The sequence below is a fragment of the Crinia signifera genome, chromosome 19 (genome assembly GCF_055691185.1).
Source record: "Crinia signifera chromosome 19, ASM5569118v1, whole genome shotgun sequence".
NCBI classification, from domain to species: domain Eukaryota; kingdom Metazoa; phylum Chordata; class Amphibia; order Anura; family Myobatrachidae; genus Crinia; species Crinia signifera.
Genome location: NC_139226.1, coordinates 71,201,411 through 71,224,645, shown reverse-complemented (window position 1 = coordinate 71,224,645; position 23,235 = coordinate 71,201,411). Strand labels below are relative to the sequence as shown.

At 45.9% G+C, this 23,235-nt stretch overlaps 1 protein-coding gene across 5 annotated transcripts in view; it reads right to left on the bottom strand.

Annotated features, from left to right (window-relative positions):
• The window catches only part of CCDC30 (coiled-coil domain containing 30), a 502,866-nt gene that overhangs the window by 369,783 nt on the left and 109,848 nt on the right, over positions 1-23,235 (bottom strand). For 4 of the 5 annotated variants that reach the window (XM_083162765.1, XM_083162761.1, XM_083162762.1 and 1 more), the window contains exons 6-7: positions 11,349-11,420; positions 1,450-1,518 (exon numbers count right to left, since the gene is read on the bottom strand). In XM_083162765.1, coding sequence (XP_083018891.1) covers positions 1,450-1,518; positions 11,349-11,420 — 141 coding nt within the window. The remainder of the gene's footprint in view (positions 1-1,449; positions 1,519-11,348; positions 11,421-23,235) is intronic. The other variant, XM_083162764.1, reaches the window with a different exon arrangement.

The following is a 23,235-nucleotide window of genomic DNA, read 5'->3' as shown; positions in this document are numbered from 1 at the left end:
CCCCTGCTCCGGACAACACCACTGGCGTCCAGCCACCGCTACTCGGACATACATTTGTGATGAGTCCTCCATACAGAATATCCGGCACATCCAGTACTGCCATTTTTCTTAGGGTTTCTAGGCACCGCCAACCCATAGTCTAGCGCAGAAAGATCCATGCCGCCGGCTCAGATCACTACACAGGGTAAGGCACCGCCATCCCCTCGCTGCCAGGTCATATATCTATCTACTAAAATAGCTAACCTAACTTACAGACAGAGGAAACAGGAAAAAAGACTATGGTCAGAGGGGAGGTGCTCAGTTATATAGGATATGGAAGAGGAGGAGTCTGGTCCTAGGGGAAAAAACTACCTGTCTAATTGAGAGAGAGAGAGGGATGAACCCAATGTAATGGCTGCCATGAAGTATGAAGGAGAAATGCAAGCATAGCACATGCATTATCAATTTATTTTATGTAAAATAATTGTTTTTTCCCTCCATCAGGCCGTGCACTACCACCTCTTGACCCTGCGCACACGCCACCCCGGGTCCTAATACTCCGACGGGGGGGGGGGGGGAGTTGGTGAGCCACTTACTGGTGTGCTAGATACACTACTAATTGTAGATGTAGTTGCAACGATGACACCTCCATTTAATGGATTTGTGCCTGCAAAGCGATCAACGCATTGGTCTGCGCAGTACACGATTGACTAATTGAATGAATACTTTGTGCAAGGCTGCCAATATGGATATTCTGCTCCCTTACAGCAGAACTAAGTTCAGCAAGATGGGTGTCTGTGCTATTTGCCATACGCACCTGAGTGCCTACACCAACCCGTACACTCCTAGACAATTTTCTCAACTGTAGAAAGGTGTCACGCATGTACCCCTTAATGTTGCCCATTTCCAGACTTTGGGAGGCCATAAATTCTAGTTGTTTGCCCTTTAAATGTACCAAGGAGGTAGCTACTTGGGCAGCAGAAGCAGCTGTAGGGGGAGTATTTCTGGGTGGAGGTGGGTTTGGAGTCACCCCACTTGGTGGAAGATCACTCTGTGATGATGTGTTTATTTCCTCCTCAGCCGCAAACGTGTCCACTGGTTCCAGAATTATCTCTAGGTTATCCTCCGGCATATCAGAGTATTCTGTGGATTGTTGTCCTAGTTGTACAGTACCTGTGGATACAGAGGAAGAGGTAAGTACAGATGCATATATTGTCCTTTCTGTCATCAATACTGTTTTGGAAAGGGTCTGAGATGGTAGACGCCCATACCTAGGGGTACTATGTACTTACAAATGGACCCCGATCCTGCATGAAACATTGTCAATAATCTTCATTGACATGGCTAGGCCACATTACATTCATGTCCGTTGCAATGTAGCAGGTGGAGATGACTGTAATGTGATGTATTATTTGATGTGATATGGGTGTGTGTATTGTATGTGTAATGGCCTGTGGTTTGAACATTTACCTGCTTCCACAGATGCGGCACCATGGGAGCTTCTTCTCTTGGATACTTGATCACTTCGGGACGGACAATCTGTGAAAGGAAAGATCGGCAGACTTTATGTACCGAGCAATGGAGATGCTTTTGTGCGAAATCATCAAATAAATTACAATAATGGACAAATTTACCTTTTGTTTAGGGCTATATTATTTACTATTCATATTTTTACATTGATGTTTTGCACCTGTAGTCAGGCAAAAAAAAATAAAAAACACTGCTTGACACATTACAACTGTTGGCAAATCTGTGGTATGTAGGCGTGACTGCTAAACCACCAGTACACCAATGTTTTGGGGCCACATACATATGAAGCTGCTAGAAAAAATGTGTGGAACAATAGATGTGCAGTTGTGGAACTACAAGGCCCAGCATTCTGATCATTTTTAAAGTAGGTGTAAACTATTGCCATTGACAGACCTTGCTGGGCTATGTAGTTCCACAGCACCACATTAATTAGTATAACAATACCAAATAAAATTGCAGTTTAAATACATTGGCATGTATGTTTCATATTGCATGTGGTGACACTTACCAGCTCGGGGTGGGCTTGCCGGCCTATTGGTATCCGCAATGTGCATCCCAGGCAGGACCTCAGGAGGGATAATTCTTTGGAGCTTCACCTCATATGATGTGTACGTCATTGTGGTGGGGCTTCCTCCGCCAGTCTTGGTGGCCTCCTCCATCTCCATTTTCTTTTTCAGCTGCCGCTTGATGTCGTTAAACCGCTTTTTAATGTTTTTGCTTAGCCTCTTGCGGTGACTGACAGCATTGACCGCCTGGGTGATGTCCTTCCACATACCACGTTTACGATGTGAGGTGGTCTTGTGCTGGTTTTTCCCCAGTAAGCGGTCATACAGGGGTATGATGGCCCGGACAAGCGCCACATTCTCCTCATAGCTGAATCTGACCTTTCTCCCACTTTTTCTGCGGCCAGCTTCACCCTCCTCCTCATCCTCTATATCTTCCACATGCATGTCAAAATCCTTCTCCATGCCAGTGTCTTCCTCCTCCTCCTCACTTCCATCTTCCTCCATCTCGGACATGTGGCCCTCCTGCAGCTGCTGTGGGGTATGGGCAAGGTCCTGGCTACAGGATGGGGATGCCAGCGGATCCTCCACCTCCTCCTGCTGGGCCTGGTCTGGGGCTGTCCTTGCAGTGGCCATGGTGGCTGCCACACTGCTGCCACTCCCTGTAATGGAGGTCGACCTCACCAGTCCTCTGCTGCCTCTCCCACTGGCTCCTCTTGCCTGGCTGCTGCCACTGCTCCCTCTGCCAAATCGCACTCCGGTTGGTCTAAAATGCGCACATGCCCGGTGGAAGAAATTGCACTTTTTAGTGACATCATTTCGCATCAATTCGCCTCAAATCACACTACATCGCACTTTTTATCCTCTAATGCGCATCACATTAAATATGCGAATCATGACTAAAAAATGCGATTTCAGAAAGTGCGAATAGCGGCGATGTGGAGTGCGAAAAATATATGCGCTTTTTCTCTCAGCCCATAGAATGTCACCCACAGTCTTAATCCGTCCTTGATGGACACAGGTGGGTCACAGCTCCACACTGTTTGAATGCACTGCTAAATTCAAGCTGGCAGCTCCACAACCTGAACACAACGGTTCTCCCGGATACAAAGAACGGGATTTGTTTGATCTAGAATAGACAAATGTGGGCGCTCCAATAGTGCAAAGATTACCACTTTTTAAAACAAAGAAATTTATTTGTAAACTGCACAAGACAAGGGATGGGTAACGTACCATATATAGCGGCTTACAAGTCGCCGCACAGAACAGGCATAGGACGGTGCAAGTATATATCAAAAAAATATTTTGGGAGGACCGCGCTCTACTGTGGATATATTAGACAATTTCAATTTTGATAATATTTCACCAACTTGGAATCCTGGACTTTGTCCTTTCCTGTATTACTCCATATGGTTTACATGCAAAAAAAACACAGAAAGACACGCAAAATGTGTAGTAGTCCACAAAGAAATATAGTCCTTATATATGAAGGGGTCCCTTGGAGCCAGATAAATGCTGTGGTTTCCACTATTTCCCTTGTGTAGTAGTAAAAAGGGCCTTCTTTAGGGGATCACCTTGTGTCAGGATACGGTTATTGCTTACACTTTGCTTACATGGGAAGGGTTAGTACCCCTTATATAAAGGTTTCTTTTACTTTGTACCAGTCAATAAAGCGGTGCTTACTTATAGCTTACATGTGCAAGGATGGTGGAACTCCCATCAAGGTATCTTTGTGCAAGAAAATTCCTCCAAATCCATTCAATAAAAAACTTTTTCCTTTTTATTATAAAACAATGACATAAAAAAACGGTGCCAGATGGACTACACAACCAGAAAAGACAAAAGTGGCCAGATGGAAGCCCGGGAAGCACACTCACGGTTCTGCTGGTATGTGGGGCAACTCGGCAACAAAAACAGTACTTCAGTAGTAGTGGCACCCCACCAACGCGTTTCGACTTATGGGAAGTCTTTTTCAAGGTGGTGCCACATCTATTGTTTGATGGGTTTATATACCCAGGGTGGTGGGAGGTGTAATTGAGGGGTGGGTTCCAATTACGTAATAATCATCTTACATTTCACAAAAATTCCATAATAATAACTTGTGTTTTGACCAGGGTGATAACTCCTGGTTGAGGAGGCCAGCAGCACTTTTGTTTGCGCATCAGAACTTCATACCTATTTGTTTTGTATACATAGGACGGTGCAAGGCACCATACAAGCGTTGGAGAGGTTACACTCAAGGCTCCGGTCGTGCTTGGGGCTAGGCCACGCCCCTACGCATTTCGTCACGCTGGACTTCGTCAGAGGGCTGCCCTCTGACGAAGTCCAGCGTGACGAAACGCGTAGGATGCGGCCGCGTCTCTATTAAACCAATGATCTTTTCACCGGGAGGGGGCTTTCTCAAGGTGTGTGTAAGTATGGGTGGACATTCCGCCTCTATATACGTAAAATTGGGTCTGGGATTGGCTGATGGGAAGGGAGAGGAGTAAAGTGGGCGGAATACTAATGACCTAAATGGAAGCCGATATTAGGAAAAAGGTATTAACAATACACAGGCTGGATAGTGGGAGGGGGGGAGTCACGACGGAGTGGGAGTAGGCGTGTGGTGTTTGAGCTCCCCAGCAGGGAGGAAAATCTGGTACCTATACACCGCCTAGCCGCCTTCCTTACCCGGCGGTGATTACCATAGAGTCGGGCAGCTGGGCACAGAGTGGCTGCATGAGTACGCAGCATCCGGCAGTGGTAAGCAGAGCCGTGGTGTGACGCTGTGGGATCCGACGTGTTAACGCCGGGACCCAGCTGAGCCGGCGGGGGACCCGAGGCTCCGGGCAGTGTTGTCAGAGGACCTACCTGCAATGCCAGGTGCTGAGACTGTTGGAGTCGTGGGGACCGGTCCAGCGGGCTCTGTGCGGGACTCTCTGGGGGCAGACCGGTGTGAAGGAGGGGGTGCCCTGTGGCCTGCTGGGGCGGCTCTGATGGTAGATGGCCCTGCGCTGTGAAGAGCATTGTGACCCACCTGGACTCAGCTTTGCAATTAAAATCTGCTATAAAGGGATCCCGCATGGCAACCTGGATTCTCAAATAGTGCTGAAACTTCAGGAAACTGGTGCAGTATACATTTTTTTTTGTCCTTCTAATGGTGTCATTGCTACAGACATTAGTAGCTACACCTCTGTGAAGGATTGGCTTTAGACTGCACCTGGTGGGAAATCCATAGACACTTGCACAGTATTGTCCCCTAGAAACTGTGAGAATCATCTTCTGTGCTAAGAAAGCTAACGCCAGTCTAAATAATTATAACCTGCGTGACCCACCTCTGTTGTCTTGCTATATCTGAACAATATGGGTAAATCCAGCAATGCCACGGCCTCGGCTCGACATGAGAGATTTGCTAGATCACAGCCTGGCAATCCCCCCCAGACTCCGTCCACAACTCCACATGCTACTCCCACCAAACAGAAAAGTCCAGATAGAGCTGCTGATCCTACTCTGCAGCAGGTGCTTGATGCCATTGCTAATTCAGAACAGCGCCTGTCTGGGCAGATCAAAGACCTCCAGTCTGGAATACTCTCTATGAAATCTGATCTTACAGCTGTAACCGAACGTATGAATGAAACCGAGCAGCGTATATTGCTACTGGAAGACACTAACACCCAATGGCTCAAAAAGATTAATAGTTTTTCCCAGCAGACCTCTGAGTTAAAGACTAAACTCACAGAGATAGAAGACAGGCTGAGGCGTAATAACCTTAGATTCGTGGATTTGCCAGAACATGCAGAGGGACAAGATCCCCCGAAATTTGTGGAAAAGTGGTTAATGGATACAATTGGGAAATCCTCATCTCAATTTGCAGTTGAACGTGCTCACAGAGTTCCGTCTAGACCTTCCCCTCCTGGGGTCCCGCCATGAACTTTTATTGTGAAATTTCGTGGACAGACACACAGTTATAAAAAAGGATGAACAGACACCTAAGTGTCTGTTTGGGGCGCCTGTATGGGCGGTTGGGCCTGCAGCAATCAAATTAAGGGATTGTCAGTCCCTACAAATAACAAGGAAGTTGGGGGGAGATTGCGCAGAATTGATGACCGAACAAGGATTGGTAAAAAAGTAACAATACTAGTTTAATTAAACATACATTGTAATAAAATTATGCAATTGCAAGGGGGAGGGGTTAAAATGCAAACAATTGGAATAATGAAAAAGCTGCGTCCAGTACTGGATGTTATCACCTTATTCTCTGGCAAGTGGAGAGGGAGAATGTGGACAATAGAATAGTCCTCCTAGACACTGGGACATGGAATCCTTTTGCAGAGTGTCCTCCAAATAAGAACTGAGATGGTATAAGTCCTTGTTTTGGATTCTCTGTAGTATGAGGTTCCGCTTTGAACCATAGATGAGTACCTTAGATAGGTGGCGTTCCTTCAAACGTGGGTACTCCAATGGAATAGTTAGATGGATAAGTGTCCCGGTCTGGTTCTCCTCTAAAATCGAAATGGGGCAGTTTTCTTTTGTCAAGGTGGTGTCTGGATAGGCAGCAAGATGACCGGGACACTTATCCATCTACCTATTCCACCTTGTGTTGTCTACATGTTGTCCTGTAGATGTGGCAAGCGATATATTGGGAAGACTAAGCGTCCTCTTAAGCTTAGAATACTTGAACATACTAGGAGTATTCGAAACAAATCTTTGTTACATAGTGTTCCTAGACACTTTGCATCTTGTTGTAATTCTAATCTTGATTTCTTTTCTTTTAAAGCGTTGGAACATGTCACCCTCGACGAAAGAGGTGGTGATGTTTTAAATAAATTAAGTCGTAGGGAGACCTATTGGATTTTTACTATGAACACCATGTCCCCAGCCGGTCTTAATGAGGGTGTCGACATAGTCCCTTTTCTACACTGAACCATCTGAAGCCTTCTATAGATTGGCGGGATACTGTTGTTGGGTTGTTACCCCTTTATCTTTGCTATAGTCTGTAGATGGTGACTTTTGGCGTGTGGTTTCTGTGTCGACATCCTTCGTTTTTACCCTAGCTGGATTTTATGCATATATCTCTTTTTTTGTGTGTATTTCGATATTTTTGTATTTTTGTATTTTTATATATTTGTATATTTGTATATTTTTGTACTTTTTATATGTATTTATGTATTTTTGTATTCTGCGAACCATTCTGATATATTGTATTTATATACTTAGCGAATTATTCCGATATATTGTATTTATATATTTTGTGAATTATTCCGATATACGGTATCTAAATGTTTTGCGAATTATTCTGGTATATTGTTTGATACCATTCATGTATTATTGTATCGCAGTATGTTGCACATTATTTGTTATTTTTATGCATGGTCACTTTAAATGTAAATTTTACCTCATGTCAATTAGCTAGCTGAAGGTATTTAAATGCATCCATGATTATGTTGGGATACGCCTCCTGACGAAGTCATCTCATGACGAAACGCGTTGGGGCGGTCCTGGATGACGTGTTGACGCTGTGACGTTGTCTGATCTGTTCTTGGTCCCGGCTTGGAGTTCTCAGCTGCCGCCGCGCTATTCGTGTCAGCGTGTTGATGCCTGAACTGCTTCTCCGGGTTAATATACCTCTGCATGCCTGCTGTTTTAAACCTTACATGTATGTGACTATATTACTACAGTAAAAGTGTTCTTTACATTTATAATCACATCGTGCGCTTTCTGGTTTTTTCTCCTACATGTGCTGCTTCTTGAGGTCTTGGTGTTACCTCTCGCCAGAATTCAGCTGCACTACATGACCTACCAACATATGGACAGTTCTCCTATTGTTATAAGGGATCATTTGCGCTCATTAACCGGATCCTTCTGTATGTATATATATATATATATATATATATATATATATATATATATATATATATATCCACAAAATAAAGATAGCACTCACCAGGGCTTTTCAACTTGAATAATGCTGCTGTGTTTATTGCATCAGCAGGATACACAAAGGTACATACATGTCAGGTCGACGTTTCGGCCACAGAACGTGGCCTTACTCATGACCACATCAAAGACAGACCAGTATATATATATTTTATTTTTTTTGTCGCTGGCTTTCCAGTAAACAAAATGGCGCCGCGGGCTTCACGTGTCCGGTACACAAGAATAAGAAAAACCGGAACCTAAATACAGCGGGGATAACATAACTGTGCACACTGTCCGAAAAGTGTAATGCTTTACCGGAAGTATGCGTGAAACGATTGCCGCAAGGACACAAAGCGGGGATAACATAAACGGCGCACACTGTCCGGAAAGTGTAATCCTTTACCGGAAGTAATGCCACAAGGACACACCGGATCCCCCATAGAGACATAATGACATCCCCCATAGAGACATAAACGCTGCGTACAAGCCTGCACGTGAACCAGGAATCCAAACACTATATATACATGTAAACGGCAGTTAGTGCTTTTTGCACTGTACACATTTTCTCTCTGAGGAAGCCACTGAGGCCTACAGCAGGCGGGGAAACGCGTAAGTCATTTAAGAGACCCAGATCTTCATCTCAAATATGCATTCAAGGATCCCATTCTGTACTTTGCAGCAATCCAAACCCATGTGTCCCACTCCGGATAAAGTTGCCCTACAGACAATATTGCGTCAGCAACTGGGAGGCACAAGAAGACATCATACCTTCTAAGGTTTCAAAGGTACCTTTTAATCATTCTGTATCAGTGGCGTAACTATGAATTGGGTGCCCCCCCCCCCCGCCGTTAATGGGGGGGGGGCGCCCCGCTGCACCCCCGCCCGCAGCCTTACCTGTCTTGCTGGTCCCGGCTCCCTTGCTGGCTTCTTTCTTCTGCTATGTAGACGGACCAACACAAAATGTCCGCCCCCATACAGCAGACAGTTTCAGAGAACTGTCTGCTATATGGGGTGGACATTTTATTGTGGTCCGTCTCACTAGCAGAAGAATGACCACTACTGAAGGCAGGTAAGGCTGCGGGCGGTGGATTGGCGGGCAATGGGCGGGCGGCGTATGGGCGGAAGGGAGGAAGCTAACTATAGTACCACAGCCCCCTGGCGGCGCCACATGCACAGCGCCCCCCGCGCGGCCGCGGGGGCTGTGGTGCTATAATTACGCCTCTGTTCTGTATGGCTGGACATGACTAACAAATGAAGGTAATTATGAGGCTTACGAACAACAAAGACTTGCCTTAACATACTTATTCTTAACAAACCACCTAGAGGATAAAACTGACCTCCTTGTGCACCTATAAGAACTGCTTATGATTCAATTCTGGCAATTACAAGCAACTAATCCTAAACTACTAACTGCAGATTAAATTTTTCAGCACTTATTGCCGTCTAGAGACGCTAATTTCTGCTTTCATCTAACCATAATTGTCATTATGTCTTATTACCTGCTTTTTTAATGTTTTATTTTATATGTACTATATTGTGATTATGTTATGATTTTATAATAGATTGGCCACCTATTAGCTGTACAGTTTACCAGAATATTATTGTTTATATTCTTAATAACATTTTGATATTTTAAAAGTATCCCAATTTTGCGCAGTTTTGGTTTATTTTTGTCTTATTATAAAATGCTGCCTGATCAGGTTACCCCATATTTAGTTAAACTGTACAATACAATTCTCATGGGACATCCTGCCCCCGCTTTGTTTTATGAAGTACGGATCATAGTTATACCTAAACCCAATAAAGACCTCCTCTTACAGGCCCAAACCTCTCCTTAAATCTAGATCTGAAAATCTTTACAAAGAATGAAGAATGTAGCCTCTCGCCTCCAAATGGTCTTACCTTCCCTTCTCCTATCACAACAAACAGGGTTCCTTAGGGACAGTCATTCAGTACATAATGTTCGGTCCAATCCTCGCGGCCGTGATAAACACTCACCAGTCCCAGCATAGGGCAGTATTCAATGAGAAAAGTTCTCCGTGTTTTGTGGAGAATTTGTGCTTTGTTCGCCTTGGACGGAGCATTTTGCTCTCCAAAAGCGAGCAACCCTATTCAATGTGAAATATTCTCAGTCTTTCTAAGTGATTTTCGCCGTCTCTCTCCGTGTAGAAATTCTCCATCTTTTGATGGAGAGCTGGAATGTGAACTTTTAAACTAAAAGGATTTTTTTTTTTAATTTTGGTGTAAAAAAATCAGGGTTTTTTTTCTGTGAAGGGGCATGTTATTTTTATTCATGTGCTTATAGCACATGAATATATATTTAATTTAAAAATATATATTTTTTTAATTTTTTTTTTTTTTTTTTACACAGTGCAGCCAGCAGGGGGCCGGAGCGCTCGAGCCGCTCATTAGATATTCATATATTCACTGCATCCGATCATTACATATGCACGATCCGGTGCAGTGAATACTGGGTCCCCCGCTGGCTATAGGGGGGGGCAGCCGGTGCTGCCTGGGTCCCGGGGGGGCCCCCTACCCTCCACATATGTTCTGGGGCATCCAGGGAGACTTTAATCTCCCTGGATGCCACCGTCCCACGGCTCCCTGTCAGCTCCCTGCCGCGGACGCTCGTCCGCGGCAGGGGTTAAGACTCGCCGCGAGTGGCGGCGAGTCTTAAATACATTGAATAGTGGGAGCAGGAGGCTCCGGAACACGGAGAGTGCATGGCGAGAGAAAAAAAATCTCTCGCCATGCACAGAGAATTTTCGTCATTGAATACTGCCCATAGACACAATCATTCTCAGTTGTGATGCAATCAAGGCTTTACAGAGTATACATGTAAAAAGAGCATTTCAACAATTGCATAAAGTACCAATATAGTACAATTAAATAAAACTTATTACAGTATTGTGTTTTTTTCATCACTGTTTCTCAATCTGAGTATGTCATTAGTACATAGATATAGAATGTATAAATTATGTGTAGGCATTGTTATAGAAAAATTACATTGAATTGTTATAGAAAATTATTCTATAACAATGCATACACATAATTTATACATTCTATACAATGAAGAGAGAAAGAAAAAAGAATATATACATTTGTCTGATGCTAACCCGCTGGGCAGCTCTATAGGGGGATCACCCATTAAGATGCAGGTCTCGTACCACTGAGTCAGTCGCATGGTATTATGGATCTGGGATTATGTTGGAACAGGTAAAGCATGCCTTGCCAATATGCAAACTACTGTTTCTTTCAAGTTTAGGGATTACAAAAATAATGTAGTCATGTCTAGAGCTAAAGCAAGCAAGGCAGGTATACAGCAATTGTGGCTTTCATAGCAGTAAAGGTTGCTAAACACAAGCACTGCATGTTAAATGACAGCTCAGATCTAATACAATTGTTGCACTAAAAGTAAGAAGTAATCATATATCTTACCATTGTCTTTGAGGGTTTTAAGGGTTTGACATAGAACATCACACTCTTCTTGTTTCTTCTTCATAACATGTTCTAAAAGAAGACAACATGACATACTATGGTGTGAAATATGTAAACCAATCTTTATGTTTTGTAATGTGCATATAAGGGCAAGTCATAAAATAAACAGTGAAGTACTATCCAAAATCCTTCAGTCAAACATTCACTCCCTAGGTGAGTGAAAGTTAATCGTAAGCACTCAATAAAAGGGGGCATTAAAAAAACACTATGCATCAAGCTCTGACACACTTATCTGTCCTGATGAGAGTCCCTTGTTGTGAATTTTCCTCAGTATAGTGTCTTAGTTCTGTTATATGGCCTAATTCAGATGTGGGTGGAGGTGGCATCACTGCTGCTACCATGTAAGCAGCAGTAACACAATAATATGGTAATACATACCGATATACAGAAATGAGATGCCTCCTGCTTGCAATAGTGATTTTTGCGGCATTTGTGGATGCAGCAACGAATCACCTGCAACACCAAATCAGTCAGCTGCATGACCCATTGGGTCCACATAAGCCAGCCACTGTAGTTCCTACAAAGAGGCTAGGAAATCTACATCTTTAACAGAGATCCTGGCCTCTGCACTCCCCCAAAATAGCACCGACAATCCATCAACATCTGCAGTAATAATGTGCAGTACTACTCCCCTAAGATGACAGACAATGACGAGGCGGATAAGTTCTTGTCATGTATCACTAACACTATTGATCCTGCGACAGGGGCTCCCTTCGTGTTGTGGGAGGTGCTTTCTTCCGCTAAATCCTTTAGGCAAGGCAAGATCCCGGGAAGTGATGGTCTCCGAGCAAAGCTTTATGGTGCGCTGTGAGATCTCATTGGTCCAGACCTGCTTGAGCAGTATGAGGAGATGGTGGAGGGCAAAATGCCCCCATCGCAGAGGGAAGGAATGATCACGATCTTGTATAAGCAGAAGGGGGGAGAGATGTGACTTGAAAAATTGGTGTCCCATCTCTCTCCTGAACGTGGACTACAAGATACCAACCAATCGGCTGAAGGCTGTCATTGGGCAGATCGTTCACCCAGAAGGTACTGTGTAAATGTGGTCTTGGTGAATTGTTCTGTTCGTATGTTAACCGGATGTACCTTGATATTTACAGCTCAGTGTTGGTGAACGGCTGGAAGACTGACCCCTTTCCTGTACTCTCAGTGGTCTGACAAGTCTGCCCTCTTTCACCTCTTCTTTTTGTTATAGAGCTCTTCACTGTATCAATCAGAGATCGGAGGGATCACCACACGGGCCCAGACCATTCACTGTACATGGATGATGTCACTGTCTTCTGTGCAGACCAGACATAGTGGCGGCCCTCATCCAGACCTGCAAAGACTTCAACCGTGCTTCAGGAGCAAAGGTCAACCATGGGAAGTCAGAGGCTATGCTCTTCGGAAAGTGGCACCTGTTGTCCTCCTCTCCATTCCTGTTTGCCGTCAAGCCAGACCTCATCAAAATCCTGGGTGTCTGGTTTGGTGGAGATGGAGCAGCCCTGAAGTGCTGTGATGAAAGACTTGCAACGATAAGACAAAAACTTGGATTCTGGAGTCTAAGAGACCTTACTATCAAAGAGAAAACACTTGTGCTGCGGAATGAGATTTTACCTGTTTTTCAGTACACTACCCAGACCTGGCAAACCCTGGCCACAATCTGCAAGGTCATAACATGGGCCATTTTCCACTTCATCTGGGACAGAGTAAAGTGGATTGTTATGTATAAAGATCACCTCAAAGAAGGCAAAGGCATTCCAGACATTCCAACTATGCGGAGAGCCTTCTTTGCATGTAACTGTATCCGCAGAACTCTTATTGACACTTGTACCGGCTCTGCGGGGAACTCCAGGTCCTGCTTCTTCCCCCTACCTCTGTGGAGGACCCTTAAATGGGACAGCTCCATCCCTTACAACTGGATTACTTCATGGTTCTAACTGGAAGTTTGTGAGGGAACACCAATTAAAGGGATTGAAAACAGACTTGTGGAAGCCAAAAACTATCCACAAGCTCATCAGAGTTAAAGACATCATGGAAACGATTTCAGGGGTCCCTTCAGCAACTGTTAGGTTTGTCTGGGAGTATGTGGCCTCCAAAAGGCTTACAAAAGACACAAGGACAGGTCATTGATGGCCATCCAGGGTGGCTTGCCTCACTGGTCATTCATTCACTCCCGAAACTTAGTAGGTACAGACATTGACCCTGGTGATCTTTCACAAGGAGTCGGTACGTCTACGCCAGAAGAGCCGCACGACCCAATGGAGGGGAGTGATGGAAGAACATTAAGAACTGCCATGTCGCATCATGATTTTGGACGAGACCAGCGGGAAGACCCGAACCTTGCAAATGCTTTCCAGAACTTTTGTGGGGGGGGGGATTTACTATATAGGGTTGGCGAGGAACGGGGTAAGAAAGTTTAGCAGCCTATAGTAACACGGGTCCATCAGCCTCTGGTCCTGGAAGCTGCCCATTCACAGTTGTTGGTGAGTACAATAGTGGGAGGAGGAAACTCTGCAGAGGGTACAGCAGTGGTTTAATTGGCCAGGAAGCCGGGCATCATTTGCAAAGTACTGTCAGGAGTGTCCCATCTGCCAGCATACTGCACAAAAGTCCCTTTTCCAGTAATCTCCGTTCCCTTTGAAAGGATTGGAATGAATATTTTGGGGCTGGTGGAAAAAATCAGCAAGGGGACATCAGTAGATATTAGTCCTACTTGTTACCCTCAAGCCATTCCCCTACGTAATATAAAGACAGCAACCACTGGAAAATAATTTTTGCTGATCTTTTCCCACCTGGGCATACCCAAGGAGGTCTTCAGTGACCAGGGGACTCCCTTTATGTCCCGGCTGATGAGCGACTTCTACCAGAAGCTGGGGGTTAAAAATATTAACACCTCAGTGTATCACCCACAGACTGATGGCTTGATGGAACATTATAACCACACACTTAAGCAGATGTTCAGGAGGGTAGTCCCCAGGAAAACAGGGATTGGGACCAGCTCTTACCTTTTCTGATGTTGACCATCCGAGAGGTTCCCCAGTCCTCTACAGGCTTCATTCCCTTTGAGTTGTTGTATGGCAGACAGCCCCAGGGAATCCTGGACCTACTAAAGGACACCCCCGAAGCCAATTGTAGTACATTTTGTCAACCAGCTCTACGGGCGGTTCCAGCATATAGCTCTGTTGGTCAGGGACCATATGACTCAGGCTCAGTCTAGACAGAAACGTCATTATGATGTCTCGGCTGAGAAACTGGGGTTTAACCCTGGGGGCAAGGTCTTAGTTCTGGTACCCATAGTGGAGGGCAAACAGTATGCCCATTGACAAGGGCCATATACAGTGCTCAAGGTTGTGGAACCAGAAACGTATTGTATAAGCCAACCCGGGAAAACGGAAGGCCACACAGAACAAATCATATAAATCTTCTGAAACCTTGGAAGTAAAGTTCGGAGACAGCAACTGCAAGAGTGGCCAAGATCTCGGCTTGTGTGGTCCCAATTGACAGACGAGGTCAAGACACAACAAGCGCAAAACATGGTTAAGAGAAACTTAGATGTCTCTTAGGCAACTCTCAGGAGAACGAAGATCATCAAGCCTTGACATCTTGACAACTCCAGGGGTAGTGGTCAATCTGTGGCCGTACCAGATACCCGAGGCAAAGAGGGACACAGTAGGTAAGGAAGTGGAAGATGTGTTATGCCTGGGGGTTATTGAAGAGTCCACCAGTCCACCCAAGCCATCCAGAGACTTGCACTTCTGCAACGATTTCTGCAGGTTGAACCAGGTATCTAAATTTGATGCCTATCCCATGAAACGCGTTGATGAGATGATCAAGCAATTGACCCAAAGCCAATACTTGACAACTCTTGACCTTACCAAAGACTATTGGCAGATTCCCCCTACAGAGGCTGCCAAGGTGAAAATATAATAATTCATTTCCCTTGGATGGCTATTTTTAGAACAAGTTGAATGGCCACTCCTGGCCGTATGTGCATGTGTTCTCCTCAGTGACCAACCTGCAGGAGAAGTGATGTATCCTTCATTTTGAGGATAGATGATCCTTTCACTATCTACACTTTTTCTTTTGGGCTTTATTTGAATGCCCTGGAAAAAGCCCTATTTTGGTTTATTGAAATATATTATCGTTCCCCTTTAAGATGGGCACTAAGTAGGTACTCTCATAAAGAAGGCAATGAACATTTCAACTACAGATGGGGCTGGCTTCATCTTTGTAGAGCTGGCCTTTCTAACGCCAGCCCCGCCATCACGCCAGCCCCGCCAGGGGGTGCGCGCGCGCCCCCAGGGCAACGGAGCCTTCCTCCGGTCCCCGCCGTCGCCCTTGCCGCACCTAACCCTTCCCATCTCCCTGCAGCGGAGACGGGCAGGGACATGCAGTGTCCTCTCCGAGAGACTGGGACGCGCGTGCGTGTGAGATGCATGCGCGTCCCAGTTCAGTGAAGCCCCTGCCGCCAGCGCTCGCCAGCGGGGAGGGTCTGGCAAGCCCCTGTCAAGGATGGCAGGGGCTCCATCTGTACATCTGAAAAAGGGATTCTTGTAAGAACTTACCCTTCGAATCCCTTTATCTGATATGGTCCTGGTGACACAGCTCACATTGGGATGTAGGAGGGTCCGGAGGAGCCAGGCACCTATGCTAAAAGCTTTGAGAGGTTCCTCCCTCTGAATCCCACAATCCTCAGTTCACCTTCCAAAGCCCACTGGAAAACATTAACTCAGTACAACGCCTGAACATATTATATGCACAATACATTAACATAACCATTATAACATGACATATCATGAAAACGGCAATACTGACTGAGCGTAAGGGAGGGATTGCTGTGTCACCAGGACCATATCAGAGAAAGGGATTCGAACGGGAAGTTCTTACAAAAATCCCTTTTTCTCTTTCAATGGTCCTGGTGACACAACTCACATTGGGACGTTCAAGAGCCGGTCCTTTGGGAGGGTAAGCTCAGGTTTGCAGTACTCACTGCTCGCCCGAATGATGCGTCCTCCAACGCGAACTCATGGAACCTATAGAATTTGGAAAAGTGTGAACAGATGACCAAGTGGCAGCCCTGCATACTTGCTCGGCTGTAGCCCCATGGTGTACCACCCAAGAGGCAGCAACCGACCTGCTGGTATGTGCATTTATCCTGCCAGGTACTGGCCTACCAACTTTAGTATATGCAAAAGCAATTACTGATCTAAGCCACCTGGCAATGGTCTGTCTTGAAGCAGGCCAGCCTCTTTTGTGGAGGCAAAGAATCTGTCATACGGAAAATCCTTAACTCTGTCCACATAAATACGCAAAGTGTGAACAACATCCAAATTCTTTAATTTGTCCCTCTTCCTGGACCCATCAGGGGGTTGAAATACTGGAAGATCGATATCCTGGTTTAAATGGAAAGCAGAAACCACTTTTGGCAAAAATTTAGGGACTGTTCTCAGCACAGCCCTATCATCGTGAAAAATCAGAAATGGAGGCTTACAAGACAATGCTCTGAAACACTCTTAGCAGAGGAAATCGCTAACAAAAAAGTTAATTTCCAAGTAAGAACTTTTAGGTCAGCCGACATTAATGGTTCAAACGGAGGTATATGAAGAACTGCCAGCACCAAAGACAAATCCTATGGTGCTACAGGTTGTTTGTATGGAGGGTTTAATCTGGTAACCCCTTGCAGGAAAGTTTGTACCTTAGGCATCATAGCCACTCTTTTCTGAAAGAAAATAGATAAGGCCGAAATCTGAACCTTAAGAGACTGAAGAACCGTCCTGTAGGAATTCAAGCAACTTAGACAACTTGAATCTGGCAGTGTGAGCCTTTTGCCGCTCACACCATCGAATATAAGTATTCCAGACCCTATAATAATTTGCTGAAGACACCTTCCTAGCCTTAATCATAGTACTTATCACCGCCTCTGAAAATCCTTTTTTCTTTAAGATGGCAATTTCAATAGCCAGGCCGTCAAAGTTAGCCGAGCTATATCCTGATGAAAGAACGTGCCTTGTCTTAGCAGGTCTGGTCGCAGAGGTAGATGCCACAACTCTATTGACAGTCTCCGAATGCTGGAGTACCAAGATCTCCTTGGCCAATCTGGCGCTATCATTATGACAGCAATCCCCTGGGACTTGACTCTCTTCAGCACTCTGGCAATCATAGGAAAAGGAGGAAAGATGTATCCCAGTCTCCCCGTCCAAGGCACCGTCATAGCATCCACTACTGTCGCCAGTGGATCCCTGGTCTTGGAAAAGAACCTGGGCACTTGATGATTGAATCCCCCAATGAGCCACAATCTCCTGGAACACCTGTGGATTCAGCACCCATTCTCCTTGTAGAAGCTCCTCTCTGCTTAAGAAGTCTGCTTCCACATTCCGTACTCCTGGAATGAATACTGCCGACAAGGCCAGAACATTCTTTTCTGCCCATATCAGTATCTGTGACACTTCCAGCATTGCCATCTTGCTGCATGTGCCCCCTTGATGATTCAAGTATGCCACCGCTGTGGCATTGTCCGACTGGATTCTTAAAGGTAAACCCTTTAACCTGTTCTCCGCCTGAGACAACGTCTTCTAGACTGCCCGAAGCTCCAGCACATTGATAGGGAGAGCCGACTCCTCCCTGGCCCACAGGCCATGAAGTCTCAAATCCAGAACTACAGCTCCCCAGCCCCTGAGACTGGCATTGGTGGTGACCACCAGCCAATCCCATGTCTGAAGAGACCGGCCCCATTGAAGGGAGTCCACCTCTGTCCACCATACCAATGAGGACCTTGTTTCTGACGTCAGTTTCACTGATTCGGTCTTCATGGTCTTTGGGTTCCCCGACCAACAAGCCAATATGTTCCACTAAAACGCTCGAGAATAGAACCTGGCGTATCGAAGAGTCTCAAAAGTTGCCATCATTTTGCCCAGCAACTTCAAACATCTCCAAACTGATGGATCTGGCAATTCCAGAATCGATGCAACCAGATGACAAATGTCCCTGGCCTTTGATTCCGGGAGAAACACCCAATGTAAGTGAGTGTTTAGTAGGACTCCCAGGAACTTAATCCTCTGGGAAGGGACCAAATGGGACTTCTGAAAATTTAGCAGCCAGCCGGGATTCGGTAAAAACAGAATAGCCTCTGCCAAGCCCTGCTGCAATTTTTAATCTGAGAACGGCTGCCATCACAGACATGATTTTTGTAAATACCCTCGGGGCCGTGGGCAGTCCAAAGGGTAGAGCCTGAAACTGGCAATGTAAGTCTCCTGTTGCGAAGCGTAGTAAAGACTGATGTTCCCTGCAGATGGGGATGTGTAAATATGCGTGGATGTCCATTGATGACAAAAATTCTCCTTGGTCCAGGCTCAATAAAACCGACCTCAGGGACTCCATTTTGAAATGATCCACCCACAGGTGAAGATTTAAAGACTTCAAAGTTTTTCGCTCCTTTGAGACTTGTTAATAATTTATTATATTATCCCTTTCACCCTTTTTTTTTGTGTGGTAGTGGTAGCTACCTAACCTAATTTACGCTCCCTTAAAGCTTGTGGCTATCATCTCTTAAGATTTTGTAAAAATAGGATCCCTACTATCTAGGGAAATAGTATAGGGCCTCTATTTTGAGGTCACAACTTGTGTCTTCTGCTTCTAACGTGTTCTAACGTGCCTAACTATTCAGTCTTTCGCTATTTAAAACTCTATGGTTAATTGACATATTCCAGTAACCCCATATGCCATGGTACTTAGTAGTCGTTCCCCGGGATGCGTATACAAATTTCTCGTGTTCGCTGGTCTGGTTGACTAGGTTCACCCATTCCCCATGAAGCGGGGCCAAGGGGGACATCCACCGACGGGCTATTATGACCTTTGCAAGTGCCGCTAGGTTCTTTACCAGTTGATTAATTTCCTGATTGATTGCCCCATCTACCCCTATCCCCTGGATTAAATTAAGTTTGTTTAGGGCTCCTCGTGGGGCTCCTATTTGGACTAGGGTTTTAATAATTTCTTCCCAGAATCTACTCACCGTCCGGCAGCTCCACAACAAGTGGTCAAATGAGGCCGCCCCCTCTCCACACTTTGGGCAGCTGTCAGACACAGCCCCTGCATATTTTTTCTTTTTGACTGGCGTTATATAGATCCTATGCAGGATGTTAAATTGGACCTGTTGCGTCCGCATCAAATTGGTCGCTTGCCGGGGACCTGCCAGGGCCTTCCTCCACCTATTTTCGTCTAACTGGGGAATATCTTCGGACCATTTAGCCCGGAGGGCCCCAAGTTCATCTGCTAGGATGAATGAGTATAGATAATGGTACATTTTATAAAGGCGCTTGCCCCTTACTAGTTGTTTAACAAATTTTTTACATGGAGCTTCTTCCACCGTCCAAGATGTAACCTTCCCAAATTGAGTCATGGCGCTTCTTGTTTGGAGGTATCTAAAGAAGGATTCCTTCGGTACCCATACTCCACTTGCAACTGGGAAAATGATTTTAACACCCCGTCTTGACACCATTGGCCTATTGAGCAAATTCCAAATAGTTTACATATTATCCCCCCTGTTGCTCCTTTAAGTCCCTCATACCCGGCAGGGAGAGAATAGAAGTGTCTGGATCCAGACCCACTGCCTTTGTTAGTTTACATGCCCATCTCAATACTTTGGTGGCCTGGTTAACTATCGGGGGTAAATCCCTCCGAAGCCCCCCAATGAGGAGTCTCTGGAGAGGGGTGTAATCTGGGTCCAGACACTCCACAAGGTCTCGTAGCTCTGCTGAGTCCTCTTAGAGCCTGACCCATGCACACAGCTGAACCATCTGTGCGGCCATGTAATATGTTTTAAAATTCGGAAGGGCCAAGCCTCCTCCATCTCTATCCCGGCACAGAATGTCCATTCTAACTCTAGGCTGTTTATCCTTCCAAATGAATGTGGATACCACACTTTTTATTTTCCTGAAGTGCTCATCCCCAATAAACACTGGGGAATTTTGAACTATATACAGAAATTTGGGTAATTGTTTCCTAGCACGGCCACCCCGATTTGCATCGGGGTGGTAGTGTCGGAAAAATCGCGTCTGTTGCATCGCATGCGATGCGACCGACGCGATTTTTACATTGAATCAAATTTGAATAGGGTCCCTGGAACCCTATTTTACATTGCCTTCAATGTAAAATATTCCCCAGACCCCCAATTTGACCCCCTCAACGCCACCCCACGATTGAAGCCAACCCGAAGCGTGGCGAGCCCGCGAGGGTCGGCGGTGCGCGTCCTCCGACCTTTTCATACCCCTACTATCCACGTCGGCGTGGAGTTGAGAATATAAAGTGTGGTGAGCGCAGCGAGCCACCGAGCCCGAAGCGTGGCGAGCGCAGCGTGCCCCGCGAGGGGACGCGTATAACTTCACAGGTATACGCGTCCGCTCGCCACGCTTCGGGCTCGGTGGCTCGCTGCGCTCGCCACACTTTATATTCTCGTCTCCACGCCGACGTGGATAGTAGGGGTATGAAAAGATCGGAGGACGCGCACTGCTGCCCCTCGTGGGCTCGCTGCGCTCGCCACGCTTCGGGTTGGCGTCAATCGTGGGGTGACGACGGGACCATATACAATGGGTCATATTGGCCCATTTCACATGTGAGATGGACTTTATCAAGTCCATCTCATCTTGTGCCATTATAATGGCACAAGACCGACGCGATGCTCCCGATTTCAATGTTAAAAAATATTTTAACATTGAAGCCTATGGCAAAATCTCGGGCGTCGCGTCGGGGGCTATGTTAATGGCCGCGACCGACGCGATGCCCGCGATTTTGCCTTTGCCGGCATCGTGTACCTTAACTTTAAGGTACACGATGCCCGCGATTGTGGCCGTGCTAGGAAACAAGTACCGAAATTTGGGCAATATTGACATTTTTATCATATTTACCCGGCCTATTTGTGTTAACAGAAGCATGGACCAGCTACGGCATTTGGACTTAAGTTCTTTAATGAACGGGGTTAAGTTCTCAGCGATAAAATCTGCTGCGTTCCTAGTGAGCCATATACCCAGGTATTTAAATGTATCCACCTTGTTGAGTTGTACCCCGATCCCTTGGCCTATCCCCCCTTCTTTTCCTATCTGTATAAAGTTAGATTTATCCCAGTTCATTGTAAGGCCGGAGTATCCCCCAAACTCCTGAATATACTTTAATATCCCTGGTAGCTCACCGGGCACCTCCAGACCCACCATTAGATCATCCGCATTAAGCGATACTAAGTTTCTATTGGGAGCCCTACCCCTATTCACCTCCCCCAGGGCTGTTCTCAGGACACACGCCAGGGGCTCCACCACCACCGCAAACGGGATAGAGGACACCCCTGGCGCGTCCCTCTAGAAAGAGAGAAGGCAGAGGATGTAAACCCATTGATGGTCACTCTGGCCCTGGGCTTTGGATAGAGCACTGAAACCCGTTTAATAAACTTCTCCCCAAACCCGAAGGCCTGTAGCACCCTCCATAGGAACGGCCATTCGACCGAGTCGAATGCCTTGCTCGCGTCAAATGACGCAAGCACTGCATCCGACCCCCTCAACCCCACCCCCTGGAGGTATATATACGCCCTGCGAAGATTAATCATGGTAGACTTCCCTGCCATGAAGCCCGTTTGATCGGGGTGGACTATTTGGTCTATTACTCTCTGCAGTCTAGTTGCCAATATTTTAGCATACTGTATGTTATTAATGATATAGGCCTGTAGGAGTCTACACGGGTCGGGTCTTTGCCGCTCTTAGGGATCATAATTATTGCCGCCTCTGTCATTGACTGAGGGATGCACTCTTCTAGCTCTATATTCTGGAAGACCTTCAGCAGATGCGGGCCCAGTTGATTAATGTATTTATGGTATACCTCTGCAGGGAATCCGTCGAGGCCTGGGGCTTTACCCCCTGGAAATGAGTTAATAGCAACTCTTACTTCCTCCATTGTCAGAGGGGCCTACAGAATATCACTTGAAGCGGAGGGGAGCTTTGGGAGTTTCATACCTGCCAGATATTCTCCAATGGCTTCATTACTACACATTAATTTGGACTTATAAACCTCCTCGAAGTGCGCAGAGAAGCATTCAGTTATCTCGGGGGTTTTGGTCACCTCTAGTCCTGATTCTAACTTAATTACAGATATAATATTGGACAGACTTTCCTGTTTCATTATATGTGCCAGGAATTTCCCAGTTCGGTCTGAGTTGGCATACCACCTCTGAGACCCCGAGGACAGCCGACGGCACGTAACCTCCTGCAGGTATTCTACCCACTCTTTTTGGGCAGCCTGCCATGCAGACCTAGCTATATCTGTCTTGTTGACAAGAAAAATGTTTTCTAAATTAATCATCTTGGCCTCCAATTCCCTCGCCTTCTTACGACTTGAGAGCTTCAGACAGGCTATCCTTTTAATAAACACCCTCTTAGATAGGCCTTGAAGGCATCCCACACAACAATGTTTGAGGAGGACCCTTCATTCTCCTAAAAGAACTCATCTATCCTTCCCCCCACCTCCTCTGTCTCCCCTATTTGAGTTAGCCAATATGCCTGCATTTTCCAGTATCTAAACCCCAACTGTACCTCTAGATCTAACTCCATAATAACTGGTGAATGGTCCAAGATCCCACGTGCCCTATATTGGACGTCCCTGACCATTGTAAGAGCCTTTTCAGAAACCAGTATAAGATCTATCCTGGAAAACGCTTTGTGGGAGGACGAATAGCAAGAAAACTGCTGGAGGTCTGGATTTCTCATTCGCCAGGGATCTTTCCACCCTATCTCCTCTATAAAATCCAAAAATTTGTGCCCTTCACTAAGAATTTCTTTCTCCGACCTCATCCATCTATCAAGGCGTGGCT